The sequence below is a fragment of the Lathyrus oleraceus genome, chromosome 5 (assembly GCF_024323335.1).
Source record: "Lathyrus oleraceus cultivar Zhongwan6 chromosome 5, CAAS_Psat_ZW6_1.0, whole genome shotgun sequence".
NCBI lineage: Eukaryota > Viridiplantae > Streptophyta > Magnoliopsida > Fabales > Fabaceae > Lathyrus > Lathyrus oleraceus.
Genome location: NC_066583.1, coordinates 171309222 through 171334529, shown reverse-complemented (window position 1 = coordinate 171334529; position 25308 = coordinate 171309222). Strand labels below are relative to the sequence as shown.

The window sequence follows — 25308 nt, the reverse complement described above, 5'->3', positions numbered from 1 at the left end:
GCATGTATATGTTCGATCAACAAAACTTATAAACTCCTTTAGATGATAAACTATTTCACAAAGTCCTCCCAATGTGTTTATCTCTAACACACATTGTGAGTTTTCCCATTTTGATCCATTGTTTATCTCTAGCACAATCTATCAAAATGACAACTTTTTGGTTCAACCTTATGGTGAACAAAATCATTCATTACTATCTCTAGCTAACAAACAAGATTGGATGAAAACCTAGGTAAAGAGTTGGTAAACATCTCTCGATCATAAACCAACACAAAGAGTTTTCAATAAAACAAAGTTTTCACCATATATTCATCATTAAAGAGTTTACAAATGAAGATCATCTCATATACACACAAAGCTTATGATCATCTACATCTAACCTTGACAAAATGAAGAACTTAGCTACTCATTTTCATGGTAGCTTGGTCAACAAGTTTCAGAAGAAGGTTGATCAACATCCGAGTCGAATAATCGAGATTGGATGGGAATTCACCTTATTTTTGTGAAAGATTGTTAAGAGATGAAGAGAAATGATTTCTAGGTCACAAAGTATCTCTAGAGCAATGCTGGAAAAATATCTCAAAAGTACAAAAGTATGGAAGTGTAAGGTATGGCTCCAAAAAGTAGCCCCTGCTACTTATAGTGCTGCTAATGAGCTGTCATGCTCGCTAGGCGAGCAGAATGGCTCGCCTAGCGAGCCCCAAAATGAGGCACCTGAGGCACCTGCGCCCAAAGAAATATCCTTTTCCAGATTGGCATGTTCGCTAGGCGAACAAAACCTTCTCTAGGCGAAGCCCAGGCTTCACTCTTGCTCCAGCGAGCTTAGGAGGTTTTGCTACTAGAATTGCTCGCTGGGAGCTCGCTAATGGCTCGCCTAGCGAGTGAGTGCTGGCTGCGCTTTTGACCAAGTCTGGACGTGTTCGCTACACCCTTCGTTGGCTGCTCGCCTAGCGAGTTTGTTGATGTTTGCTACTGTAAAATACTGGAGCTCTTCGTTGGGTGCTCGCTGGGTGCTCGCCTAGCGAGCTCTTCGCCACAGCCCTCGCCTAGCGAGCAAGCTGATGAATGCATCCTTTTTTTGGTCCCTTTGCCAACTTTCTCGTGCCTTCATTTTCTATTATTTCATGCCTAATTCCTGCACAATAACACACAAATCAAAGGTACCAAGATCGTTTATCATTGTATTGCAATTCATCTAAAACAAAGGTGGTTTCGAACACTTTAGTAAGGAAATGGAGTGAAAGATGCCCATATTTGATAGCTCAAATAAGCACTTTTGGGTATCTAACAGAGCATTAGTGGCATCAAAGTTATGCAAGAGTTGTTCAAGGGTGCCGAACCATAGTCTCAAAAAATACCTTTTTCTTTGAGGTGTCGAAAATGACATTTTTAGGGCCCAATTTGTTACCTCCAATTTCGACGCCTGATACAGATTAAGGGAATTAAATAAGGAAATAAGTTCTTGTGAAGAAATTGAATGTTTTGACAAAATTATACAGTTTCCAGTCGAAGATACCTTGTTACAATGGTGAAGGTGTTTTGTGGACTTAGAAATGTTTCCAACAATGGGGAAACAGAAGCATCACTAACGGCAGTTCGACAAAGGATTTGAATTCAAATAAGGGAGGGGATTCTTTGTTCTTATCTAAATTATTGGGCATATGTGGGGCATGGTGGGCAGTTACGCACATGGAGAGTGCCACTTGTCTCAATCTGGTGAATAAGTCGTTAGAAGCGGTTATTTTGATTAGTATAAATAGGAGGTCTTAATGTTAGGATCAGGGGTGTTCAAGATTGTACAGATTCATCAAATTACCCAAAGTACCTATGTGTAGAGAAAGTGTAAATTGAGAAAATGTATGTTTGTTGTCGCACCATGTTTTTATTCAAAGCAATTTAATCAATCTTTTCTTTTCTTTTAAGAAATTTATCTTCTTCGCCATTTACTTTCTAGTACTTTCCTTGCTTTCCTTGCATTATCTTTCCTTTATATTCTTTAACAAGTTATTTGAGTATGAACCTTGTCGAAGTGTTTATCATTCCTCAAACTTCACCCTAAAAATAATTAGCACATGTCCTAGGATCAATCTGATCGATCCTGCAAGTAACCAAAATATTTTCAATTTGAAAGATCAAGGGTTGTTTACCAATTTTTACGGTAAACACCACCACTTAAGCTGGACTCTGGTAGAATAACTCCTCGGCCACCACCTAGGTTGAACTCTGGTGGAACAAAATTATGTTCACTTCCGTGACTAGCAGTTTGAACTTCTAAAATGCCAGGACAGACATTGCCTTTGTATGAGGTTCCACGACTGCCACCAACATTGACTCATTTGTCTGGGGTAGGATCTCAAGGTGAGAAAAAGATACACAAGAATGGGGGTTAAATTGTGTATGGGAAATTTTACTTCTTTTTCTTAAACCTATTTCAGAACCTAAGATGTCAAGCTCAAATTCTGATCCAAGTAAGAGTCTGAATCAGATCAGAGTCTGACTTCAGAGTTTGTTGCACAACAGAATGTAAAAGAAGAAGTAAATAAGGAGACAACCAATATATCTCGGTTCCTTTCAACCCAATAGTAGTCCAGTCCCCTTGCAACACAAAAGTTGTTTACTATAATCAATCAGATTACAATTTTCTCAATCAAACTAGAAAGAGACTTCATTACCTAAACAACATGTTCAGGACTTCATGCTCAATCTCATGGAAAGAGACTTCTTGCTCAATCATACCAGATCGAGACTTCCTGTTCTGCCCTCAAGCATGAGACGTCAATGCTCAATCACATTGATCGAGACTTCCTTTCTCTTTCCTCAAGCATGAGACTTCAATGCTCAATCATCAGAAAGAGACTTACTATGAGAACAAATGCTAGATTCTCTGGATTCTCTTAACAAAAGAGTCTGGTATTAACTTTGTGTTTATATGTGTGCTTCTTAGTTAAGCAGATACACAAAGGTTTTACTTTCTTGAGCATAATACAAATTGATTGCTCCTAAGTGTAGAAGAATTAAGACTTCATTCTTATTTTCTTCTTGCATATTTTTCTTCTTTGTTGTGCCTTTTTGTTCTATTTATCTTCTTGATCATATTCACATATTCTTTCTTCAAGTCATATGTGAATATATTTCACTCTACTCTCACACACTTAACCTTTCTGGTTATATTTCCCTTTTTGTGTGTGTTTCTCTTACATGTGTTTTTTGTGTAACACAATTCTCTCACTCAACCCATTTTTGTGAGCTGGTATTACAACCTTGTGAACTCAGTCACATATTCTTCAACCTCATTCATTCTCACTTATTTGAACGTCTTCAATCTTCTTTTTATATAGGTGTTGAGAATAGATTCGTTGAAGACTGAAACTATCCATGGTACAAGTAGTCGTTGAAGGTCTTTAGCTAGAGTACATAAAGTAAACTATAAACCTAACTAGCATAAAGACGTTGAGAGGAGCATAGTAGAGTTCAGAACAGTTGGAGAGATAAGATCCCGACAACGTTACTTTTTGCTTGATTAGACATAAACTAGTGTACCGTTGTCACCTGATCTTCTTTATATAATTTCTGACCGAAGACTTCTTATAGATGTTTGTTGAAGCTTGATTTGAATCATTGTTATCTTTATAATTAATTTTATGGATCAGAAACTTTTATAGAATTAGTTAAAACATGACCAGAAGTTAAAGTATGTATTCAGAACCTGGTTGGAATGAGACTTCAGAGTCTTAAGTTCACAGGTTCTAAGCTTGCCTTTATCAGAGTCTTGATCAGAACTAATTTGGATGAACACTTTCAGAGTTGATGACTTGATATAGACAAATTTACTTTGAAGCAGAATCTTCATAATTGTTGATGAAGCTTGTTCAGAAGTTGCAAAGTCAATCCTTAAGACAAAGTTTGCTTGCTTCAGACGACTTAGTCTTCAGAATCTTGCTGATCTTTTAATTTCAAGTATGCTTAGATTCATCATCTGAAATACTTGAGTTGACTCTTCAAAGTCTAAAGACGTGGTTCTGATCCTTCAAATTCATAACAACTTTGCTTCTCTTTAATGATTCTTCTAAGTGATTAACTTGATTTATATCGAGATTAATGTCTTTTGATCCTGCACACTCGAACAACCATTAGTAAACCCTATTGTTCTTTAAATTCTTTGTTATCATCAAAATCTTTTAAGGGTGTGAGCAAATTTTGTTCCAACAGAATCTACCATTGATAAGATTGAGTAGGAAGAATGGTTGAAAGGAATAATTATATAATATTATAATATATATATTAATATATATATATATATATATATATATATATATATATATATATATATATATATATATATATATATATATAAAAGAAACTCTACTTTAACCCTAATCAGACTCACGATAATATGTAGAGAGGAATATTATGATATATTATTATGATTACAAAGGATGTTTTTATAAGAGAAAATAAAATCAATCCACTCTTAATTTCAAGAGAGAGATAAAAAAGTATAAATTTAGAATAATAAAAAAAGAAAATAATATATTATATTTCAACATTATTTTTAGAATTGATATATAAGTTACGCAACTCAATTTTTTCTTGTCTATTTTCTTATTCTATATTCGTCAATCTACAACAATCAAGCAAAAATATTAATTTCCATTTAATTTATATTTGTAATTGTATTTGTGGTAAATATAATAGAGGATAATTTATTTGCAATGAGATGCACAAGAGAGTTTTTTGAGTTCTTATATATAAAAAAGTGAATCCTCTCTCCAACTATATGGTCGGAGTATTCATAGACTCGATTTCTTGGCCTAGTAGTTGTTAAGAGGGATGGTTCAAATGCCTATATGTTCGGCTACATGTCCTCAGACCTTGACTGGATCGAGGAAGTAAGTGGAATTAGTCACCCTTTAATAGGAAGTGCATTTAGCATATAGAAATTATGAGGTCTTGAGTTACATCCAATATGTGACATGACATATTCTCCTTAGATCCATGACTGAGATATATTGGAATGAGGCGGTCGATCCATGTCTGAGATGTATCAAGATGGATCGGGCATGAGAGCTAGATGATTGGCGACCCAACATTTTTTAGGCCCATCCAAAGTTATTCAAATTCAGTACTTAATATAATACTAAATTAAATTCTTTGGTGCAATTATGAGCATGATAACATATAGTCTAATTCTATATACACTATATTACTCCTGTATGTTCTTTAGTATATCTTGCAGGTTTTGCATAATATATTGCACAATTATGAGCATGATATCATAACTAATCTCACGTGCAGGAAAGGAAAGGTAAAGGCGAAAAAGAAAAGCAAATGCACCTACCTATATCAGTATAAAAAGAGATCAGTGTGTTTACATTACAGCGTCCCTTACTTTTAATTTATGAGTTAACAATTCACATTTGATGTTGGTGCAAAGAGCAAGCTTTATATTTTTGTTGTATACGGCTAGATTAGTAATATTTCTTTTAATTTATGTAAATGTAAAGATTTATAAAAATTAAATGAACAGATTGTTAATGCAATTGCAATGCAATCTTGTCACTCTGTATATTTAAAGGCTTCAGAATACAGATTACTTTTACTTCCTTTTTAATTTTTTTTGCCATTTCAGAGGAAAAGAGGGTGGTGAAAAAGCTCTAGCGTTTATATTTTAATAATGTTACTTTAAAGGGTGTGAGAGAATCTAACTTTAATAATAGTATTAATGCTCTTTAGTAAAGGTAAGTTAAAGCATGGATTGGAGGATTGACTGATGAAGCCTAATGTCACAAATTTGTGGCCTGAAGATCATTACATCATATCTGCTAACCACTTTTACTTGAGAAAGAATAGAGCCCAACATATGAAAACACGCTTGCTTTTGTTTGCTTTATATTCAATTTCATGCTTATCTGAAATGTTGGATATACTTAAAGGTTGATTTTCATTACAGTTTCTTTCTTTTTTTGTTGTTGATATAAGGGAATATGATATTGGTTTGATTTATAAATTATGAGTGCTTGAACTGCAAAAAAAAAACTTGAGAGATCATAAGTAAAAATTATTTTAAAACCCTCAAATCTCCTGTTAACTAGATATTATGACTTCAATATAATTTAAAAACTTAACTTCAGTGTTGATTTCTAGAAGTTTTTTATCTCCAAAATTTAATATGATTTTGATGACTTATAATTTTATATAGAGACTATAATGAGCGTGGTTTGGGTAGAGTATTATAGGATTTATTCCATATTTGTGATTGGAAAAAATTCTAATATCTGAGTCTATACCTGTTTGTATACCAACTTTAACATCCGTATTTGTGCCGTTTGGGTATTTAAATACATGTACTCGTTATCCGTATTTCTAAGAAAAATAAATATATCATTTTATATTTTTAAAATTATTAAAAAGTTGTCAAACATGTATTATTGAATTATGAAATAAAGAAACACCAATAGAATTATCAGTCAATGTACCCAACATGTACATGTTGAAACACATTTCAGTCAGACTCAACACCAATATAGTTATCGGTCAATGTACCCAAACGGCACAAGTATGAAATGTGTTTGTTTCCTTCCTCCCACAATCGTCAATTTATATATAATCTCATAGGTTCAGTGTCCATAAGGTCATTAAGATTCATGTCTCTTTGTCTTCTACATGAGACTAATCAAGGGGAATTAACTCCCTTACATTTTTTGTTTGGGATCGACTATTTATGATTGTTAATATGTCATAAATATTTATCTGCATATTAAAATGTATTAGTCAACAATAAGATACGTTAGTCTTAGGCCGACATGTTCGACTTGGTCCATTTATGTTAATCTAGCTCGGTCCTGCCCCATGGGATGGGTGCCTTGAAACCAACGCGGGCTCTGCTGAGTCAGGGTTTAGATCCGGCCCAAATTTTCAGTTAGAATAACTTAAATTTAATAAAAAAATTCAATTTCAAAAGAAAAAATGAAACAAACTTTTGTAACGGTTGGTTTTATGTTAATGATAGTCCATTGCTCTGCAGGTATAGTTTTCTTTACTTTGTGGTACTAGCTGCATGAATATTGTCTATAATGCACGGCAATGTTAAGTACTTTTAGCCTAAATTCAGTAAATGTACGATCTTTACGATGTTTAATTTATATTTTCTTATGATTCTTTTCTGAAGTTCTTTTTCTGATTTTGGATACAGAATTTGATTTCATTGCTAAGATAGCTGGCAGTATCTACAAAGAAACTATTTAATTCATCTTTATACAATTTGAATACTCTATCAAGAGCAAAATATGTTACAGGATACAATGTGTCTGAACACTCATCTATACAATGCATCTTACCATGCTACAAAAAGGATTGATGCCTAAGAAAACCTATACAAACAAAACAACTATATATACATATCAATTTTTTTGTGTTTTCTTTTGTCAAATCTTTACACGAGACAAGAAAACTCATTCCACTGTTTCATCCTTCGTGTGTTGTGATATCTATGTACACAAGTTTTAATTCTAATTAATAACTCCTAAGCTAGAGCACCAAAAAAGTATTGTGTCAGCAAATCATCTGAGAGCATGGCATTGTTATCGGCGAAAACACAACGGTAAGTCGAGCATGATCAGAAAGGGAGTAGTCTTCAGGCCATCTCCCTTTCTCCACCTCAGGAGGGAATAAAACCGCATTTTTTACACTAAAACCAATTGTTTGTTCTTGAACATCATTTGAACTGTCCTCTTGCTCCCTATTCTTGTTGTCGTCTATCTGATCTAAAACCGACGAAATCCATATTTGCTGCTGCAACCGCATAATTTCAAGACCATGATTTAGCAAACAAACTAGGAGCAAACAATATCAAACAAGCTTGTGACTCTTTTCTTGTATGATATATTGTTGTTTATATAATTTCATGTGAAATACTTTACCAGAAATTCTTTATAGTCAAGAACACCGTTTCCGTCTATGTCAGCTTGGACCCACAACTCCTTTATCTCTTCCTCACTCAACCCATGACAATGGCCAATTAAATTGAGCTGCATAGATTGTAAAAAAATCCTTATAACCAGCTGGATTTCTCATACAAACACAAGCATCAGAAGAAATTTCAGAGAAATAATTCAACTGTGAACGCTGCAACGTACCTGACGAAGTGCTTCACAGAAACCAGAATAGGTAATACAATCTTCCTTATCGGCCCTTAGAAATGCGAATCCATCACTCTCTGTCAGTGAAGCTCTCCGCAATAGATACTGGGAAAAACATAGAAATTTTTGTCAAAACAAGTCAGTTCCACGAAGATAAAGATTGTGCTATATATCATAGTAGACGGTAGTCTAAGAAACATGTGTCTATGATTACCTTGAACATGGCAAACACTGCTTCAGTCCAACTTGCATTTAGCAATTTTCGATATTTGTCAGGATTTAGAAGCCAGATAAAATCAACAGCACATATATTTCCTCGATGATTTCGGTGACTAACCCACTGCATCGATATAGTATAGAATACTATAAGTGATTGACTCATTTTATATAAAAAAAGCTGAAGAGAATGCTAAATAATGACCTTATCCGCCTCTGCATCAGTGTACTGATGTGCAGTATCATAAGATGATACAAAACCTTGAGACCTCAAGAACTTGTAAACATGTCCACGTTTGCTTCCATTCCAATCGCTGAAAAATAAAATGTTGTAAATAAAACATTGTTTGTTCAATAGTTTTACGGAAAAACAAGTACATGGAAGTCGATATAGAGTTTAACTACCCGCATAACATGATTGGCATTGGCTTGAGTTGAAAATCATTCTGATAAGATTCTACATATTGAAGTATCTTATAAACCTGCAACAAAATGGAAATTTTAAGGCAAGTCTGATAATTAGAAAACACTTGTATACCGAATTTGAATGCATACATATACCTGTTTCAGCCGTACAAGCGACAGTGTTGCATCATGAGGAAACAGAAGGTGAGTGTTAACGATAAGAATTTCCTGCCTAATTTCACTATTTTGCCATTTTGAAAACGGAAAGACTAACTCAACATGTAACAACTGAGCTACGCGATCGCCACAGTCGTTGAAGTGCAACTCTTTATAATTAAGAATATTAAAGTATTCCGTTTGCACTGCTATTAGAAGACCTGTTATAACGCAGAGGTAACACACTATATCAGAATTCCCATTTTGCATAAATTTTCAACAAGCAAGTCCTAAACAAAAGTATGCATGTGGAAAATAGAAATTTTCCTTCAATTAACACAATTCTAAATGTCCTTGACCAATTAATATACATATGGTGTTCCCGTTTGCCTAATTACTCAATGCATTATAAATCCATAATGTTCGATGAAAAAAACTATCTAAATCTTGAGGCTTTCTCTTACCCTATTGAACCCTGAAATCCAATTCGCCAAAACTTTGTTACTATAAAAAAGCTGATTATTTATGATAACCAAAAGGGGTAATTTAGAAAATTGGAGGGAGAATGTGCATACCATCTCCTCGGTTATTAGTCCTTCCGAGTTTGAAACTAACATAACCAGCATCTTTAAGTCTTTTCTCATACAAATTAACAAGCTCTTCATTTCCAACCCAAAACTCCTACACAAAATTCATTAAATTCAACGCGTTATTATTAACCACCTATTATAGAATCTCAAAACAGACGCAAACAAACCTGAAGACAAATAATAGAAGACTTTTCATTTAAGAGCCAATCCAAAATTCTATGATTCCTCGCCAACCAATATGCTCTATAATCACTCTCTCGACAAGTCGGGTCCTGGTAGATGAAAACAAATGATAAAAAGAAAGAAAATGAGAAAGGAAATGATGAAGGAAGGAGAAGGAAAAGAACCTCATCTTTGAGACGTTTGTAAATGGGAGCAAGAATATTAAAAGTGGTGCAAGTAATGCAAGGTTGTGGTAGATTATTATCATTTAAGGAAGAAGCAATGGCAAAACTTCCAATCCTTGATATTCTTCCCATACTCTTTGCCCATTTACCCGTTCTCATTCTACGTTTAAACCCCGCCAGAAAAATCTCCCTCTATATATAACAATGATATTTACAATTTGCGTAACGTAATTTTTACACTAACTTGAAAATGAAATATGGTTTTCTGGAAAGAGGGAGGGAAGAGATGAAGATTGCCTCCCTCGGTGATACAACGCCGATAATAGAAAACGTTGTCTCCTTTGAGATTTCAAACACGTCATTACTCTTTTTTATTTCTTTTATAAATAGCTTTTCGTCACGTATACAGATCATGCGATTATTTCGCATCATACAACCAAATTTGACTCTCCACTCCTTTCCATTTTCTTCTACTCACTTTTTTTTTTTAATTTAATATAAACAAAAAGTAATAATAGTCTCATATCCTGAAATATAAATAAATATCAACTAATTTTGTTATTATTCATAAAAATAACGCATCATTCAGATTTTTTAGTTTTTTTATTCATTTCTATAACACAAATTTTAATAAATTCTACTTTGGATAATCCAATTATTCTTTTGATTACAACAAGAAATTTAATAAAATAAAGTGAGATGTTGTGTTGCTTGTATATTTAAAACTGAAGAGTATCAGTATTTGATATTACAAAAATTTAACTTCATTTTTGGTCTTTAATACAGTATGCAACAAGTATCCTAATAAAATATAACTATTTTGCACCAAATAAAATTCAGTCCTATCTACGTTCATATCACCGAGTAATAAAAAATATAAATAGAACTTAACAATTATTATAAGAAGCATGTGTTGTGAATTGTGTATATTACATACTGAAATAGCATTTTGTAATCCAACGGTTAAAACGTAAGAGATCAAAAACATAATATAATGACAAAAGATTTGTAATTTTATCAGAGCCTGGTTTCGATCCAGGGACCTGTGGGTTATGGGCCCACCACGCTTCCGCTGCGCCACTCTGATTTGTTGAAATGAGTTACATTTTAATATTATTTAATCTATATTTATTTCAGGGATATGCATTGATTTGCGTTCTTGTTTTTTATGAATGAATATTGAATACGCTTTGCATCACAAGCATAACTGTTAAGTATCTCTATATAAACTTTAACAAACAAGCTACCGCTAAACAACTCTTATCTACACTTTTTTATTTTATTTTAAGGTAAGACATTTTAAGGATAAATGTGAAATTCATGACATAAATGTACATTTAATAAAACATGGGTGGTGAGGGGCGGACATCGGTTCGGACCTAAACCGGACAAACCCATCGTGATATTGATAGATCCAACTTCCAATTCATTTATTTTTTGATTATTTTTATTTATATTTTTTTAGTTTGGTTATATTTACCGGTTTATTTAATAAATTGGTTAATTTAAAATTGAACTCAGAAATTAACACTTTTTAATACCTTCATTTTTATCACAAATTAGGTTTTATTGGATTAAGAAATACAAAATACAAAATTTTATAGACATGTCGATGTTATATTTTACTTATTTTTTTAAAATTACTTATCTTTTTAAAAAATTGTTGATACAGAACTAAATTATTTTATTAAGAAAAAAAGTTTTAGAGTCTCCTTTAATCCTTTTGTAATTCCTTTTGTAATTGAACTAATTCTAATTAATTTTATCGTTGAAATTGCAAGATGAATAACACTAATATTGACACTTTTTATTTAATTTTTTATTAAAGATGATAATGCAAAATAAAATAAGATTTAATTTTGGATCAAAATCATCTCACAAGAACTTCATAAATCCCATGGTTTATACGCATTAATTAATTTTCACACAACTTGATTTCCCACATTCATTTGGATGTAAATGTTTTGAAATAGCTTGAAAAATAAACATTGTCAAAAAATCCTACAAATATTAAACCAAAAATATAAGTTAGTGAGTTATTGCCACAAATAGCTGGTCTGCAAGATTTATGAAAATTTCAAAAACACTTGATGTTGTTTAGAACTCACCACAACTTCTAATGAATCAAAATAGAAGTAGTTCCTCTTTATGTCACAAATAGGTGCACAATCAGCTAAATCGAGGAAAAAATATAAGAGCCAAAAAGCCAATATGTCTTGAAGATGCAAAACACTTGAAAGCAACAAAATCATAAGTTCTAACAACTTCAATTTTCATATCATAACCACTTACAGATTCAATTTCAACTTCAAAGACACTATCAAATATTCATATATGAATTATAACTAGAACTTGAGATAAACATGAAATTTGAAAAAAAAGATAATCATTAGCAAATATCTCATACAAAAGTATAGTAACTAAAAATACTCATATTTTCATGTGTGAATGATTGAGTCTCTACTAATATTAGTAGTTCTTCAAAACTTTGTTGGTCACTAATCTCAACAAGAGTAACTTTGTTATCATTAATTACCTGCAAATAAAACTCTGTGTGAATGTAGTTTTCCAAAAAATATAACAAATGCTTTGAAACAAATGATGAATTTGATAGATAAAAGTGTCATATCTATATCCAAATTCTCTTTTATTGCTAAGTACCTACAAATATGAGACTAGATAGAATCATTCTCTCTACGCCATGATAGCTCCATTGCATCCCAATTATTCTTCCTTAGATTTAACCTTATGAACTGCAGCATAGAAAAACAATTGTAATTAATTGTTTAACAATTTTATTGTTGGAACAAGATTTATTTCTGCATCCATACTTTGAGTTTTGATGATAACAATGTTATATTTGTGTGAGAATAATTTTGGTATCCTAATGGTTTGTTATTGTGTAGTTTTAACAAACAATTCTAATTCTGATCATGTGATGTACAACATCATCAGTTTCTGAATTTTGTGTTCCAAATTCGCTTATGCGTTGCAATTAGAAGTTCTGAAAGACGTCAATATTGTTCCTGCAATGTTCTCTCTGCTTTTGCATTATCTCACCCATCAGAAGCTTCTGAGGAGACACTATGTTGATGTTGCAAGGATCTCTCAGTTACTTTACTTCTGGACGTGACTCTAATCAACAAGCTTCTGAAGATTGGCAAGCTTCTAAAGTTGTGTTATGTAGCTGAAGATTCTGAAGATCTCAAGACAGACGATTGAAGTTATCAAGGTTCTGACTGAGGTTTTTGAAGACTTTGAAGATTCTGAAGACTCTGAAGAACTCAAGCCAGACTACTGACATTGTCAAGGTTCTGACTCAAGGTTCTAGAGTTTTTGAATCCAGCTCTCTATTTCTTCACTTCATATTTCAATCATCTCTTATCAGAAGCCAATGAATCTGAAGATAATATCAAATGGGAACGTGATCAAATAGTACGTAGTACAAATCAAACAACTTTTCCACTACCTGATTTCGTGGGCAAGAATTCTACTATTCATCACACCTATCACTAAATATATGGGCGAAAGGACCTACATGGTATCGTTCTTTTCTCATCCAACAGTAGACAGCCGCTCAAAGAGTTTTCCCCATTTTGCCATCCAACGGTCACATGCTTACACTATATAAGCATGCATTGGAGACTTGAAAAATTCTCGCTTGCTCACTCACTACTGAAATACGCAAGTTATTTGACAAGCTAATTTTCTTTGTGAAAAACTATCATCTTTTGTATTCAGTGTTCTTTAGGTATTTATTATTCATTTGTGTAAAATATGATTTTGAAGAAGCATCTTGTAACACATAAACTTGTATTCAAACTACTTGTTTGATTCCTTAAGGAGGTTATTCTTGAGAAGACAAAGAAAGTTTTTCTTTATGAATCCTTGAGGAGACTAAGGTTTAGTTGGATCCTTGAGACGACAAAGAATGGTATTCTTTGTGTTTATTGTAATCTGTTAATTATAGTGGATTAAGTCCTTGTGTATAAGGCAAAACATCTTGGCGGGTGAACTGGATTAACTTTGAGTTTCAAGCGAACCAGGATAAAAATCATTGTGTTTTTATTTCTTCATTATTCAACTTGTTAGTAGAGTATTTGTTTTGGAATTTTTTTTTTGCTTTTAAAACCAAATTCAAACTCCCTCTTTCTTGTGTTTTTCACACCTTCAATTGGCATCAGAGCTTTGGTTCTGATTGTGATAAAAAAAATTATCAACACCTCACAGTGTTCAGTATCGATCCAGTTGTGTGAGAAATAATGGTTGTTGCTAACGTTAATAACGTTGTTAACAACAATGATAAAGATCATTACAGTGCTAAACCACCTATTTTTTATGGTGAAAGTTTTGACTACTAGAAAGACATAATATAAAGTTTCTTTTTTGGTTACGATGTTGATCTTTGGGATCTCGTAGTTAATGGCTATATTCACCCAGTAAATGCTGAAGGAAATATTTTAGCAAGAAGTGCTATGCCTGAACAATAAAAGAAAGACTTCAAAAATTATCATCAGGCCATAACCATTTTGCTCAATGTTATCTCTTATACGGAGTATGAGAAGATAACAAACAGAGATTCTACCAAATCCATTTTTGACTCTCTAAGAATGACTCATGAGGGAAACACTCAAGTAAAGTAAAAAAAGGCCTTGACATTAATCCAGAAATATGAGGCTTTCAAAATGGAAGATGATGAAAATGTTGAAACCATGTTCTCAAGGTTTCAAATGCTTGTTGCAGGACTTAAGGTTCTGGACAAAGGGTATTCTACAATTGATCATGTCAAGAAAATTATCAGAAGTTTTCCCAAAAAACGGAGACTTATGGTAACTACTCTAAAACTGGATAAGGATATTAATATCATCAGTCTTGAAGAACTTGCTAGTTCTTTAAGATGTCATGAGATTGATTTACAAGAAGATGAACCTCAGAGGATAGGTAAATCAATAGCTTTAAAATCTAAGCCTGAGAAGACTAAAGCATATCAAGCTGAGGAAGAATCAGAAGGATCTGATGAAGACTCAGAAGATGATGAAATATCTCTAATCTCAAGAAGAGTCAACAGACTCTAAAAACATAGGCAAAATGGTCAAGGGAAATTCAAAGGAGTCAGAAGGACTGTTGGTCGCTTCGAATCCTCTTCTGGTCAAAATAAGCAAACTTCTGGAAACAAAGTTATCTATTTCAAGTGTAGGGAGCCAGACCATTACAAGAATGAGTGTCCCAAGCTGAAAAAGGACGGAAGGCCTAAGAAGAACTTCTCCAAAGTAAAAAGGGGTTGATGGCTACTTAGGATAACTCGTAATCTGAAGAAGAAGATTCTGACAAAAAAAAAGCTTATATTGCACTGATGGCAACTACTAAGGACCCCACAAGCTATGAGGAACCAGAAGACAAGATTTTGTCAAAACCAAAATCAAACTCTGATTCTGACAATGTATTCTCTAATCTATCTCGTTCCGATATTGAAAGTTGTATTTCTGAAATACTGGAAAAGTACCAGAGTCTTCAAAGCAAATACAAGGACCTTAAACAAGTCTAAGTAATTGCTTTTGAAACTCAGAAAGAGCTTGAGAATGATATTTCCTCTCTAAACGAAAAAGTATTTTCTTTAGAAAGTAATAACTCTGCCTTGAAAAGCCAAATTTCAAAACTAAAGGAGGAAATAACTTCATAAGCTTCTAGTATTGATTGCGTCATCAGATATGACAGAGTATTCTAGTATTTTCTGGCTAAAAGCATAGATAGAAGAAAAATGGCCTCCTTGATCTATGGGGTTAGCAGAAATGGCAGGAAAGGTTTGGGTTATATAGAAACTACAAAACCTGACGAAAGTCAAAAGGTTAAACCAAAACCTCTTTATGTGCATTTTGTGTCTGCTGGCACTGAGTCTGATATTACTGCACAGACATAGAAGCATACTAAGGATAAGAACTTTGTTCTGAAACCTAAGTATCATGCACAAATATATCATGATTATCCTTCTGCTAAAAGATCCAAAATTGTAAGAAACTCTATGAAAACTAACAAAAGAGGATCCAGAAAGTGGGTACCTGAGGATAAAATCATTTATGTTGCAGACATCCTTAACAGCTCAGTTGAAACACCAATCATGGTACCTGGACAGTGGATGCTCATGACACATGACGGGATGAATGTCTATATTCCAAGATTTGGAACTTAAGCCTGAAGGCTTTGTTTGTTTCAGAGGAAACCAGAAAGTAAAGATCATTGGCTCTGGAACCATTGGTAACAGTAAACTTACTTCTATTACTAATATTCTTTTAGTTGATGGTCTAATGTGTAATCTATTGCCCATTAGCCAACTTAGTGCCAATGGTTATAATATTATCTTCAATCAAAAGTCTTGTAAGGTTGTTAGTCAGAAAGATGGCACGATCCTTTTTAGTGGAAAGATGAAAAACATAATTTACAAAATTAGCCTTTCTGATCTTGAAAATCAAAATTTAAAATGTCTAATGTCTGTTAACGAATAGCAATGGGTCTGGCATAGACGTTTGGGCCACGTTAGCATGAAAAGGATTTCTCAACTAAATAAGCTTGAATTAGTCAGAGGTCTACCCAAATTGAAGTTCGCTTCAGATGCTCTTTGTGAAGCATGTCAGAAAAACAAGTTTTCTAAAACATCTTTCAAAGCTAAAACTGTTGTTTCTACCTTTAGACCATTAGAACTTCTGCACATTGATTTGTTTAGACTAGTGAAATCTGCCTCTATCAATTGAAAGAAGTATGGACTACTCATTTTTGATGACTACAGTCGTTGGACATGGGTAAAGTTATTGAAACACAAGGATGAGTCTCACTTTGTGTTCTCGGCCTTCTACTCACTAGTGCAAACAGAAATGAATTGCAAAATAGTCAAAGTCAGAAGTGATCATGGTGGCGAATTTGAAAATAAACACTTTGAAAATATTTTTGAATCAAATGTTATTTCCCATGATTTCTCCTGTCCTAGAACTCCACAACAAAATGGATTTGTAGAAATGAAGAATAGGACTTTACAAGAAATGGTCCGCACCATGATCCAAGAAACTAATATGGCTAAACATTTATGGGCAGAAGCAGTCAACACATCGTGTTATATTCAGAACAAGATTTCTATCTGACCTATTATGGGTAAGACTCCTTATGAATTATGGAAGAACAAAAAGCCCAACATTTCTTACTTTCATCGTTTTGGATGTGAATGCTTTATGTTAAACACTAAAGAGAATCTTGGCAAGTTTGACTCTAAGGCACAAAAGTGTTTACTGTTAGGATATTCTGAACGCTCTAAAGGCTACAAAGTCTTTAATACAGAAACACGAATTATTGAAAAATCAATTCATGTTAGATACAATGATAACATTGACCCTGAAAAGTCAAAGTTAGTTGAGAAATTTGCAGATCTGAAGATTAATCTTCCAGAATCCAAAGAAATTGTCTCTGAAGAAAAAGACTCAGAAGGCAAAGCTAAATAATTTGAAGAAATGACTCAACCAGAAGCAATTGTTGATCCAACTCACCAAAAGAAGAGTAGATCAAGAACTTATCATTTTGAAGAACTGATTATGGGAGACAAGAATGCTCCAGTCAAAACTAGATCTTCATTCAGACCTTCTGAAGGAACTCTTCTAGGTTTGGTGTCCCTGATAGAACCTGTAACACCCCGATAAAATATGATAATTATTTAATTTAAGTTTAATAGTATATTATGATGATAATATGAATGAGAGGGTATTATTTTTCAAAATAAAAGATAAACCATTCATATATATTATTATTAGTATATTTATTAATTTAATTAAATAATTGGAATATTATTGGATTATTATTATTGGAATAATAAAGTTGGAATTGGAACGATTTTTGGAATCAGTAAAGAGTCCCATTTAGCAAAAAGGTTGTTTACACGTGAAAACAGAGAACACGTAATAATTGGGAGAAAAGAGAAGAAACTGAGAAAGGGAGAAGAAGAGGCTAGGGCTCAAGAGGAGAATTCACGATTGTTGAAGGTCAAAGAATCAATTGCCGGATTAACTCAGGTAAGGGGGGTTTATCGTCGTTTAATGGGTATTATGGGTTAACATGTAATGGGTAGTAATAAGCCATTGAATCGACTCTGATTAGGTTTTGAGGAATACCCTTGAATTGTGATGAATAAATTACGTTAAACTGTGAATGAACCCATATTTGGATGAGTCGTAATTTTCTGGACGTGTAGCTTTTCACGGAATCGAAATCGGAGGTCCGGAAGTCCTCCAACGGCGAAAAATGCGGGTAATTCTGCATTCTGTTCGTGTTAGCGCAGGAACAGCTTTCTGTCTTGCGTTAACCGGTTAACCCAGGGCGTTAACCGGTTAACACTGTTATGATAATTAAAAATTAATTTCTGTCTTGCGTTAACCGGTTAACCCAGGGTGTTAACCGGTTAACACTGTTAAAAATTGCCAAGAAGCGCATTCTGTTTTGCGTTAACCATTTAACCCAGGGCGTTAACCGGTTAACACTGTTTGAAAAGTGAAAAATTGATATTTAAATATGTGTACGTTTTGGAATGGAATTATGTGTACATATTTGATGATTGGCCTATATTGGTGAATGATATATTGCCTGTATGATATAGTAGGGATCATTTCCCGTTGTTTTGAGCAGTATAGGTATTAGTAGAGTGTGCTAATACTGTGATTTATTATTTGGCATGACATGATATGATTATGTGATAAATATGCTGATGATGTATGATGGTGTGCATAATGCGGTGAATATATCTATTATGTATGCAATTGTGGATGGACTGTTTATGGCTTAGAGTGTGAGCATATGTCCATTGTGAATTGTTGTTGATGTTTGCATGCTAGGTGATTTAGCGTGCATAGCATAGCCTTTATGGTGGTAGCTAATTCCCATGGTGAGGAATTAGTGAGTGAGTCACTAGGTCTCAAATGAGTGGGACTAGTGAGCTTGGTAGCCGTATCTGGGTTTGATCGGTGAGGTTGAACTATGTGTTCACGAATAGTCGGTACCGCATGCATGGAGTCTCATTTCATAATGTATGTATGGCGTATAATATGAATGGATGTATTCCAATATTTTACGTGTGTTGTGTTTGTGTTGAGTATGATTATGAGTTGATGTTGTCGTTGCTGAATGTGTGATATGATTAGGGTGATGAATGTGTTAATTTACTTAGCATTACATGATATTTTATAATGCTTATTATATCGATTGAGGAACTCACCCTTACAACTATGTTTCAGGTAACGAGCAGTGATTGAGTAGAAGCTAGTGCTTGGAGTCTAGTGTAGTTCCTTAGTGGGTCATGCTCTGGTCTATGTAACATCGGGACGGGATGTTTTACTTTGTTTTCATTTTGGTTGTTGAACAACTTTACATGTAATGTGTTACATGGTTTGCATGTTGTTAGATTTCTATCCGCTGCGAATTGTGCAATGTTTTATTTTGATTAATAAATGAGCATGACAAGTTATTTTGGTGAATGGTGTGAAGTGTCAAGTGTGACACCCTGAAATTGCATATCTACTCTGATTCATATTTTGTTGTTTTAAGTAATTATTGGGGTATTTTAGAAGGGTGTTACATTAGTGGTATCAGAGCATAGTCGGTCGAGTCGAGTCGTAATTATTCTGTTTCCCTGTATGTGATAGGTGTTGTGTAACCCTATCAGTACTTATTATTTTAGCTTGTTGGGTTCTCAGAATAGAGATGGCTGGAAGAGGTAGAGACGATGTTGCGATTGCTGAGGCTCTGGGTATGCTAGCTGGAGTACTTGGAGGGAATCCGAATATTGTGGGATTGGGAGCTGCTCGTCAACTGAGTGAGTTCCAGAAGAACAATCCTCCAATGTTCAAGGGAGCATACGATCCAGATGGTGCTCAGAAGTGGTTGAAGGAGATCGAGAGGATCTTCCGAGTGACTGAGTGTGCCGATAACCAGAAGGTCAGGTTCGGTACGCATATGCTGTCAGAGGAAGCAGATGATTGGTGGGTTGCTGCCCGCACTGAGTTGGAAGTTGCTGGGAATGCTGAGATCACTTGGGCGGTGTTCAGAGAGAGATTCCTGAGGAAGTACTTTCCAGAGGATGTCAGAGGAAAGAAAGAGATAGAGTTCTTAGAATTGAAGCAGGGCAACCGGTCTGTTACTGAGTATGCTGCTAAGTTCACAGAGCTGTCGAAGTATTACACTCCCTATGATGAGGCTACTGGGGAATTTTCAAAATGTGTGAAGTTTGAGAACGGGTTACGTCCCGAGATCAAGCAGGCTATTGGGTATCAGCGGATTAGAGTGTTTTCTGACTTGGTTGACTGTTGCAGGATTTTTGAACAGGATACCAAGGCCAGAGCGGAGAGCTATCAGCAGAGGGTTGATAGGAAAGGCAAGAATCAGAACGATTGTGGGAAGCCGTATGCAGCTGGCAAAGGTTTCCAGAGACAGAGTGGGGTGAAGAGACCTAGTGGGGGAGACTCCAGCGCCCCTGCTAAGTGTTACAGATGTGGTCAGGCTGGACATCGTATCCATGAGTGTACCAGTACTGAGAAGAAGTGTTTCAAGTGTGGAAAAGGTGGTCACTTGGCTGCAGAGTGCCGGTTGAAGACTATGACTTGTTTCAACTGTGGAGAGGTGGGTCATATCAGTCCACAGTGTCCTAAGCCGAAGAAAGAGAACCAGTCGGGAGGCAAGGTCTTTGCTTTATCGGGTTCTGAGACTTCTGCAAATGATCGTTTGATCTGAGGTACGTGTTATATTAATGGCTTTCCTCTTGTAGCTATTATTGACACAGGTGCGACTCATTCCTTTATATCTTTGGATTGTGCTGTGAAACTTAAATTAGAGATATCTGAGATGCATGGAGTATGGTGATTGATACTCCTGCGAAGGGTTCAGTGACTACTACTTCAGTTTGTTTAAATTGCCCTTTGAGTATTTTTGGTAGAGACTTTGGAATGGACCTCGTGTGTCTTCCACTAGTGCAGATTGATGTTATCCTGGGTATGAACTGGTTGGTGTTTAACCGAGTTTATATCAACTGTTTTGATAAGACTGTGATCTTTCCTGAGATTGAGGAAGGAAATAGTTTGTTTCTATCAGCAAGGCAGGTGAATGAGGCAGTAGCAGATGGGGCAGAGTTGTTTATGCTGTTAGCGACTTTGGAGGCTAAAGATAAACTGGTGATTTGCGATCTAGCCGTGGTGTGTGATTTTCCTGATGTGTTTCCTGAAGAAGTGAATGAATTACCGCCAGAGCGTGAAGTTGAGTTCTCGATTGATTTGGTACCTGGTACTAGGCCGATATCGATGGCTCCGTACCGTATGTCTGCTGTTGAGTTAACTGAATTGAAGAGTCAGTTGGAAGATCTGTTGGATAAGAAATTTATTCGTCCGAGTGTGTCACCGTGGGGCGCACCAGTGTTATTGGTTAAGAAGAAAGAAGGTACTATGAGGTTGTGTGTGGACTACAGGCAACTGAATAAAGTGACGATCAAGAATCGGTATCCTTTGCCGAGGATTGATGATTTGATGGATCAGTTGGTTGGTGCGAGCGTGTTCAGCAAAATAGATTTGAGATCGGGGTATCATTAGATACGTGTGAAAACTGAGGATATTCAAAAGACTGCTTTCAGAACAAGGTATGGACATTATGAGTATTCTGTAATGCCTTTTGGTGTGACTAATGCGCCTGGGGTATTTATGGAGTATATGAATAGGATTTTCCATCCGTACCTAGACAAGTTTGTTGTGGTGTTTATTGACGATATTTTGGTGTATTCGAAATCTGAAGAAGAGCATGCTGAACATTTGAGAGTGGTTTTAGGAGTTCTACGAGAAAAGAAGTTATTTGCTAAACTGTCCAAGTGTGAATTTTGGTTAGAAGAGGTTAGTTTTCTTGGTCATGTGGTTTCAAGAGGTGGTGTTGCTGTTGATCCTTCTAAGATAGAAGCGGTATCTAAGTGGGAAGCTCCGAAGTCAGTTTCTGAGATAAGGAGTTTTCTTGGACTTGCAGGTTATTATAGGAAATTCATTGAGGGATTTTCTAAGTTGGCGTTACCGTTGACGATGTTGACTAGAAAGGGGCAAGCGTTTGTTTGGGACTCAAAATGTGAAGAAGGTTTCCAAGAGTTAAAGAGAAGGTTAACTACTGCTCCTATTCTGATATTACCAAGTCCGTCGGAACCATTTGAGGTTTACTGTGATGCTTCATTGTTGGGTTTGGGTGGTGTTTTGATGCAGAATAAGCAGGTTGTAGCTTATGCTTCGAGACAACTGAAGGTTCATGAGGGGAACTATCCGACACACGATTTAGAGTTGGCAGCTGTGGTATTTGTTCTGAAGTTATGGAGGCATTACTGGTACGGGTCAAGATTTGAGGTTTTCAGTGACCATAAAAGTTTAAAGTATTTGTTTGATCAGAAAGAGCTGAATATGAGACAGAGGAGATGGTTAGAGTTTCTGAAGGATTATGACTTTGGGTTGAATTACCATCCGGGTAAAGCAAACGTAGTGGCTGATGCATTGAGTCGGAAATCATTGCATATGTCTATGTTAATGGTTAAGGAATTGGATTTAATTGAGCGGTTTAGAGACTTGAGTTTGGTGTGTGAGAGTACTCACAATAGTGTTAAATTGGGAATGTTGAAGTTAACGAGCGGTATTCTGGATGAGATTAGAGAGGGTCAGAAATCCGATGTGCTTTTGGTTGATAAGTTGACTCTAGTGAATCAAGGTCAAGGTGGTGAATTCAGAGTTGATGAGAATGGTGTTTTGAAATTTGGTAATCGGGTGTGTATTCCGGATGTTACCGAACTTAAGAAGAGTATTCTTGAGGAAGGACATCGTAGTGGCCTGAGTATTCATCCTGGGGCTACGAAGATGTATCATGATTTGAAAAAGTTATTTTGGTGGCCGGGAATGAAAAGAGAAATTGCGAGTTTTGTTTATTCTTGTTTGACTTGTCAGAAGTCAAAGATTGAGCATCAGAAGCCGTCTGGGCTAATGCAACCGTTGGCTATTCCAGAGTGGAAGTGGGATAGTATCAGTATGGATTTTGTTTCTGGTTTACCGAGGACAATTAAGAATTTTGAAGCTATTTGGGTGATTGTTGACAGATTGACAAAATCGGTTCATTTCATTCCGATCAGAATGGATTATCCGTTAGAGAGATTAGCTGAGTTGTATATTGAGAAAATTGTAAGTTTGCATGGTATTTCGTCGAGTATTGTTTCGGACAGAGATCCTAGATTTACATCGAAGTTCTGGGAAGGTTTGCAGAGGGCTTTGGGAACTAAGCTGAGATTGAGTTCTGCATATCATCCGCAGACTGATGGTCAGACTGAGAGGACGATTCAGTCACTGGAGGATCTTTTGAGGGCTTGTGTTTTGGAAAAGGGAGGTGCTTGGGATTGTTATTTACCTTTGATTGAGTTTACCTACAACAATAGTTTTCATTCGAGCATTGGTATGGCACCATTTGAAGCTTTGTATGGTAGGAGATGTCGGACACCTTTATGTTGGTATGAGTCCGGTGAGTGTGTTGTGGTTGGACCGGAGATTGTTCAACAAACTACGGAAAAGATTAAGATGATTCAGGAGAAGATGAGGATTGCTCAGAGTCGTCAGAAGAGTTATCACGACAAGAGGAGGAAGTCACTTGAGTTTCAAGAGGGAGATCATGTGTTTCTTCGTGTTACTCCGATAACTGGGGTTGGTCGAGCTTTGAAGTCGAAGAAGTTGACACCTCGATTTATTGGTCCTTATCAGATTTTGGAGAGGATAGGGGAGGTAGCCTATCGTATCGCTTTACCGCCCTCACTTGCGAATTTGCATGAGGTTGTTCATGTGTCTCAGTTGAGGAGGTACATTCCTGATCCGTCGCATGTGGTCAAAGTAGATGATGTACAAGTGAGAGATAACCTGACTGTTGAAACATCACCTATGAGGATCGAGGATCGAGAGTTGAAGCAGTTACGGGGTAAAGAGATTGCCTTGGTAAAGGTAGCTTGGGGAGGACCAGCAGGTGGCAATGTGACTTGGGAACTTGAGAGTCAGATGAAGGAGTCTTATCCAGAGTTATTCGCTTGAGGTGTGTTTTCGAGGACGAAAACTCTTTTAGTGGGGGAGAGTTGTAACACCCCGATAAAATATGATAATTATTTAATTTAAGTTTAATAGTATATTATGATGATAATATGAATGAGAGGGTATTATTTTTCAAAATAAAAGATAAACCATTCATATATATATTATTAGTATATTTATTAATTAATTAAATAATTGGAATATTATTGGATTATTATTATTGGAATAATAAAGTTGGAATTGGAACGATTTTTGGAATCAGTAAAGAGTCCCATTTAGCAAAAAGGTTGTTTACACGTGAAAACAGAGAACACGTAATAATTGGGAGAAAAGAGAAGAAACTGAGAAAGGGAGAAGAAGAGGCTAGGGCTCAAGAGGAGAATTCACGATTGTTGAAGGTCAAAGAATCAATTGCCGGATTAACTCAGGTAAGGGGGGTTTATCGTCGTTTAATGGGTATTATGGGTTAACATGTAATGGGTAGTAATAAGCCATTGAATCGACTCTGATTAGGTTTTGAGGAATACCCTTGAATTGTGATGAATAAATTACGTTAAACTGTGAATGAACCCATATTTGGATGAGTCGTAATTTTCTGGACGTGTAGCTTTTCACGGAATCGAAATCGGAGGTCCGGAAGTCCTCCAACGGCGAAAAATGCGGGTAATTCTGCATTCTGTTCGTGTTAGCGCAGGAACAGCTTCCTGTCTTGCGTTAACCGGTTAACCCAGGGCGTTAACCGGTTAACACTGTTATGATAATTAAAAATTAATTTCTGTCTTGCGTTAACCGGTTAACCCAGGGTGTTAACCGGTTAACACTGTTAAAAATTGCCAAGAAGCGCATTCTGTTTTGCGTTAACCATTTAACCCAGGGCGTTAACCGGTTAACACTGTTTGAAAAGTGAAAAATTGATATTTAAATATGTGTACGTTTTGGAATGGAATTATGTGTACATATTTGATGATTGGCCTATATTGGTGAATGATATATTGCCTGTATGATATAGTAGGGATCATTTCCCGTTGTTTTGAGCAGTATAGGTATTAGTAGAGTGTGCTAATACTGTGATTTATTATTTGGCATGACATGATATGATTATGTGATAAATATGCTGATGATGTATGATGGTGTGCATAATGCGGTGAATATATCTATTATGTATGCAATTGTGGATGGACTGTTTATGGCTTAGAGTGTGAGCATATGTCCATTGTGAATTGTTGTTGATGTTTGCATGCTAGGTGATTTAGCGTGCATAGCATAGCCTTTATGGTGGTAGCTAATTCCCATGGTGAGGAATTAGTGAGTGAGTCACTAGGTCTCAAATGAGTGGGACTAGTGAGCTTGGTAGCCGTAT

General features: G+C 35.4%; 1 protein-coding gene and 1 non-coding gene across 4 annotated transcripts; both read right to left on the bottom strand.

Moving 5' to 3' along the window:
* Positions 1–7238: 7238 nt before the first annotated feature.
* On the bottom strand, positions 7239–10225 carry LOC127081135 (uncharacterized calcium-binding protein At1g02270). 3 transcript variants are annotated; one of them, XM_051021416.1, is made up of 10 exons: positions 9853–10225; positions 9673–9777; positions 9491–9596; positions 8916–9136; positions 8760–8836; positions 8560–8668; positions 8353–8478; positions 8136–8243; positions 7920–8027; positions 7239–7788 (listed from the first exon to the last, which is right to left on the bottom strand). In XM_051021416.1, the coding sequence occupies exons 1-10, from the start codon at positions 10009–10011 to the stop codon at positions 7552–7554; spliced, it is 1356 nt and encodes a 451-aa protein (XP_050877373.1). In that variant the 5' UTR covers positions 10012–10225; the 3' UTR covers positions 7239–7551. The 3 variants fall into 3 exon arrangements, with proteins under 3 accessions (XP_050877373.1, XP_050877374.1, XP_050877372.1); XM_051021417.1 differs by having other exon boundaries at positions 7239–7791; positions 9039–9136; positions 9853–10224; XM_051021415.1 differs by having other exon boundaries at positions 7239–7791; positions 9853–10223.
* Positions 10226–10867: 642 nt separating this feature from the next.
* On the bottom strand, positions 10868–10939 carry TRNAM-CAU (transfer RNA methionine (anticodon CAU)). The gene has a single exon. It is a non-coding gene; the product is annotated as a tRNA-Met (tRNA).
* Between the last annotated feature and the right edge of the window lie 14369 nt (positions 10940–25308).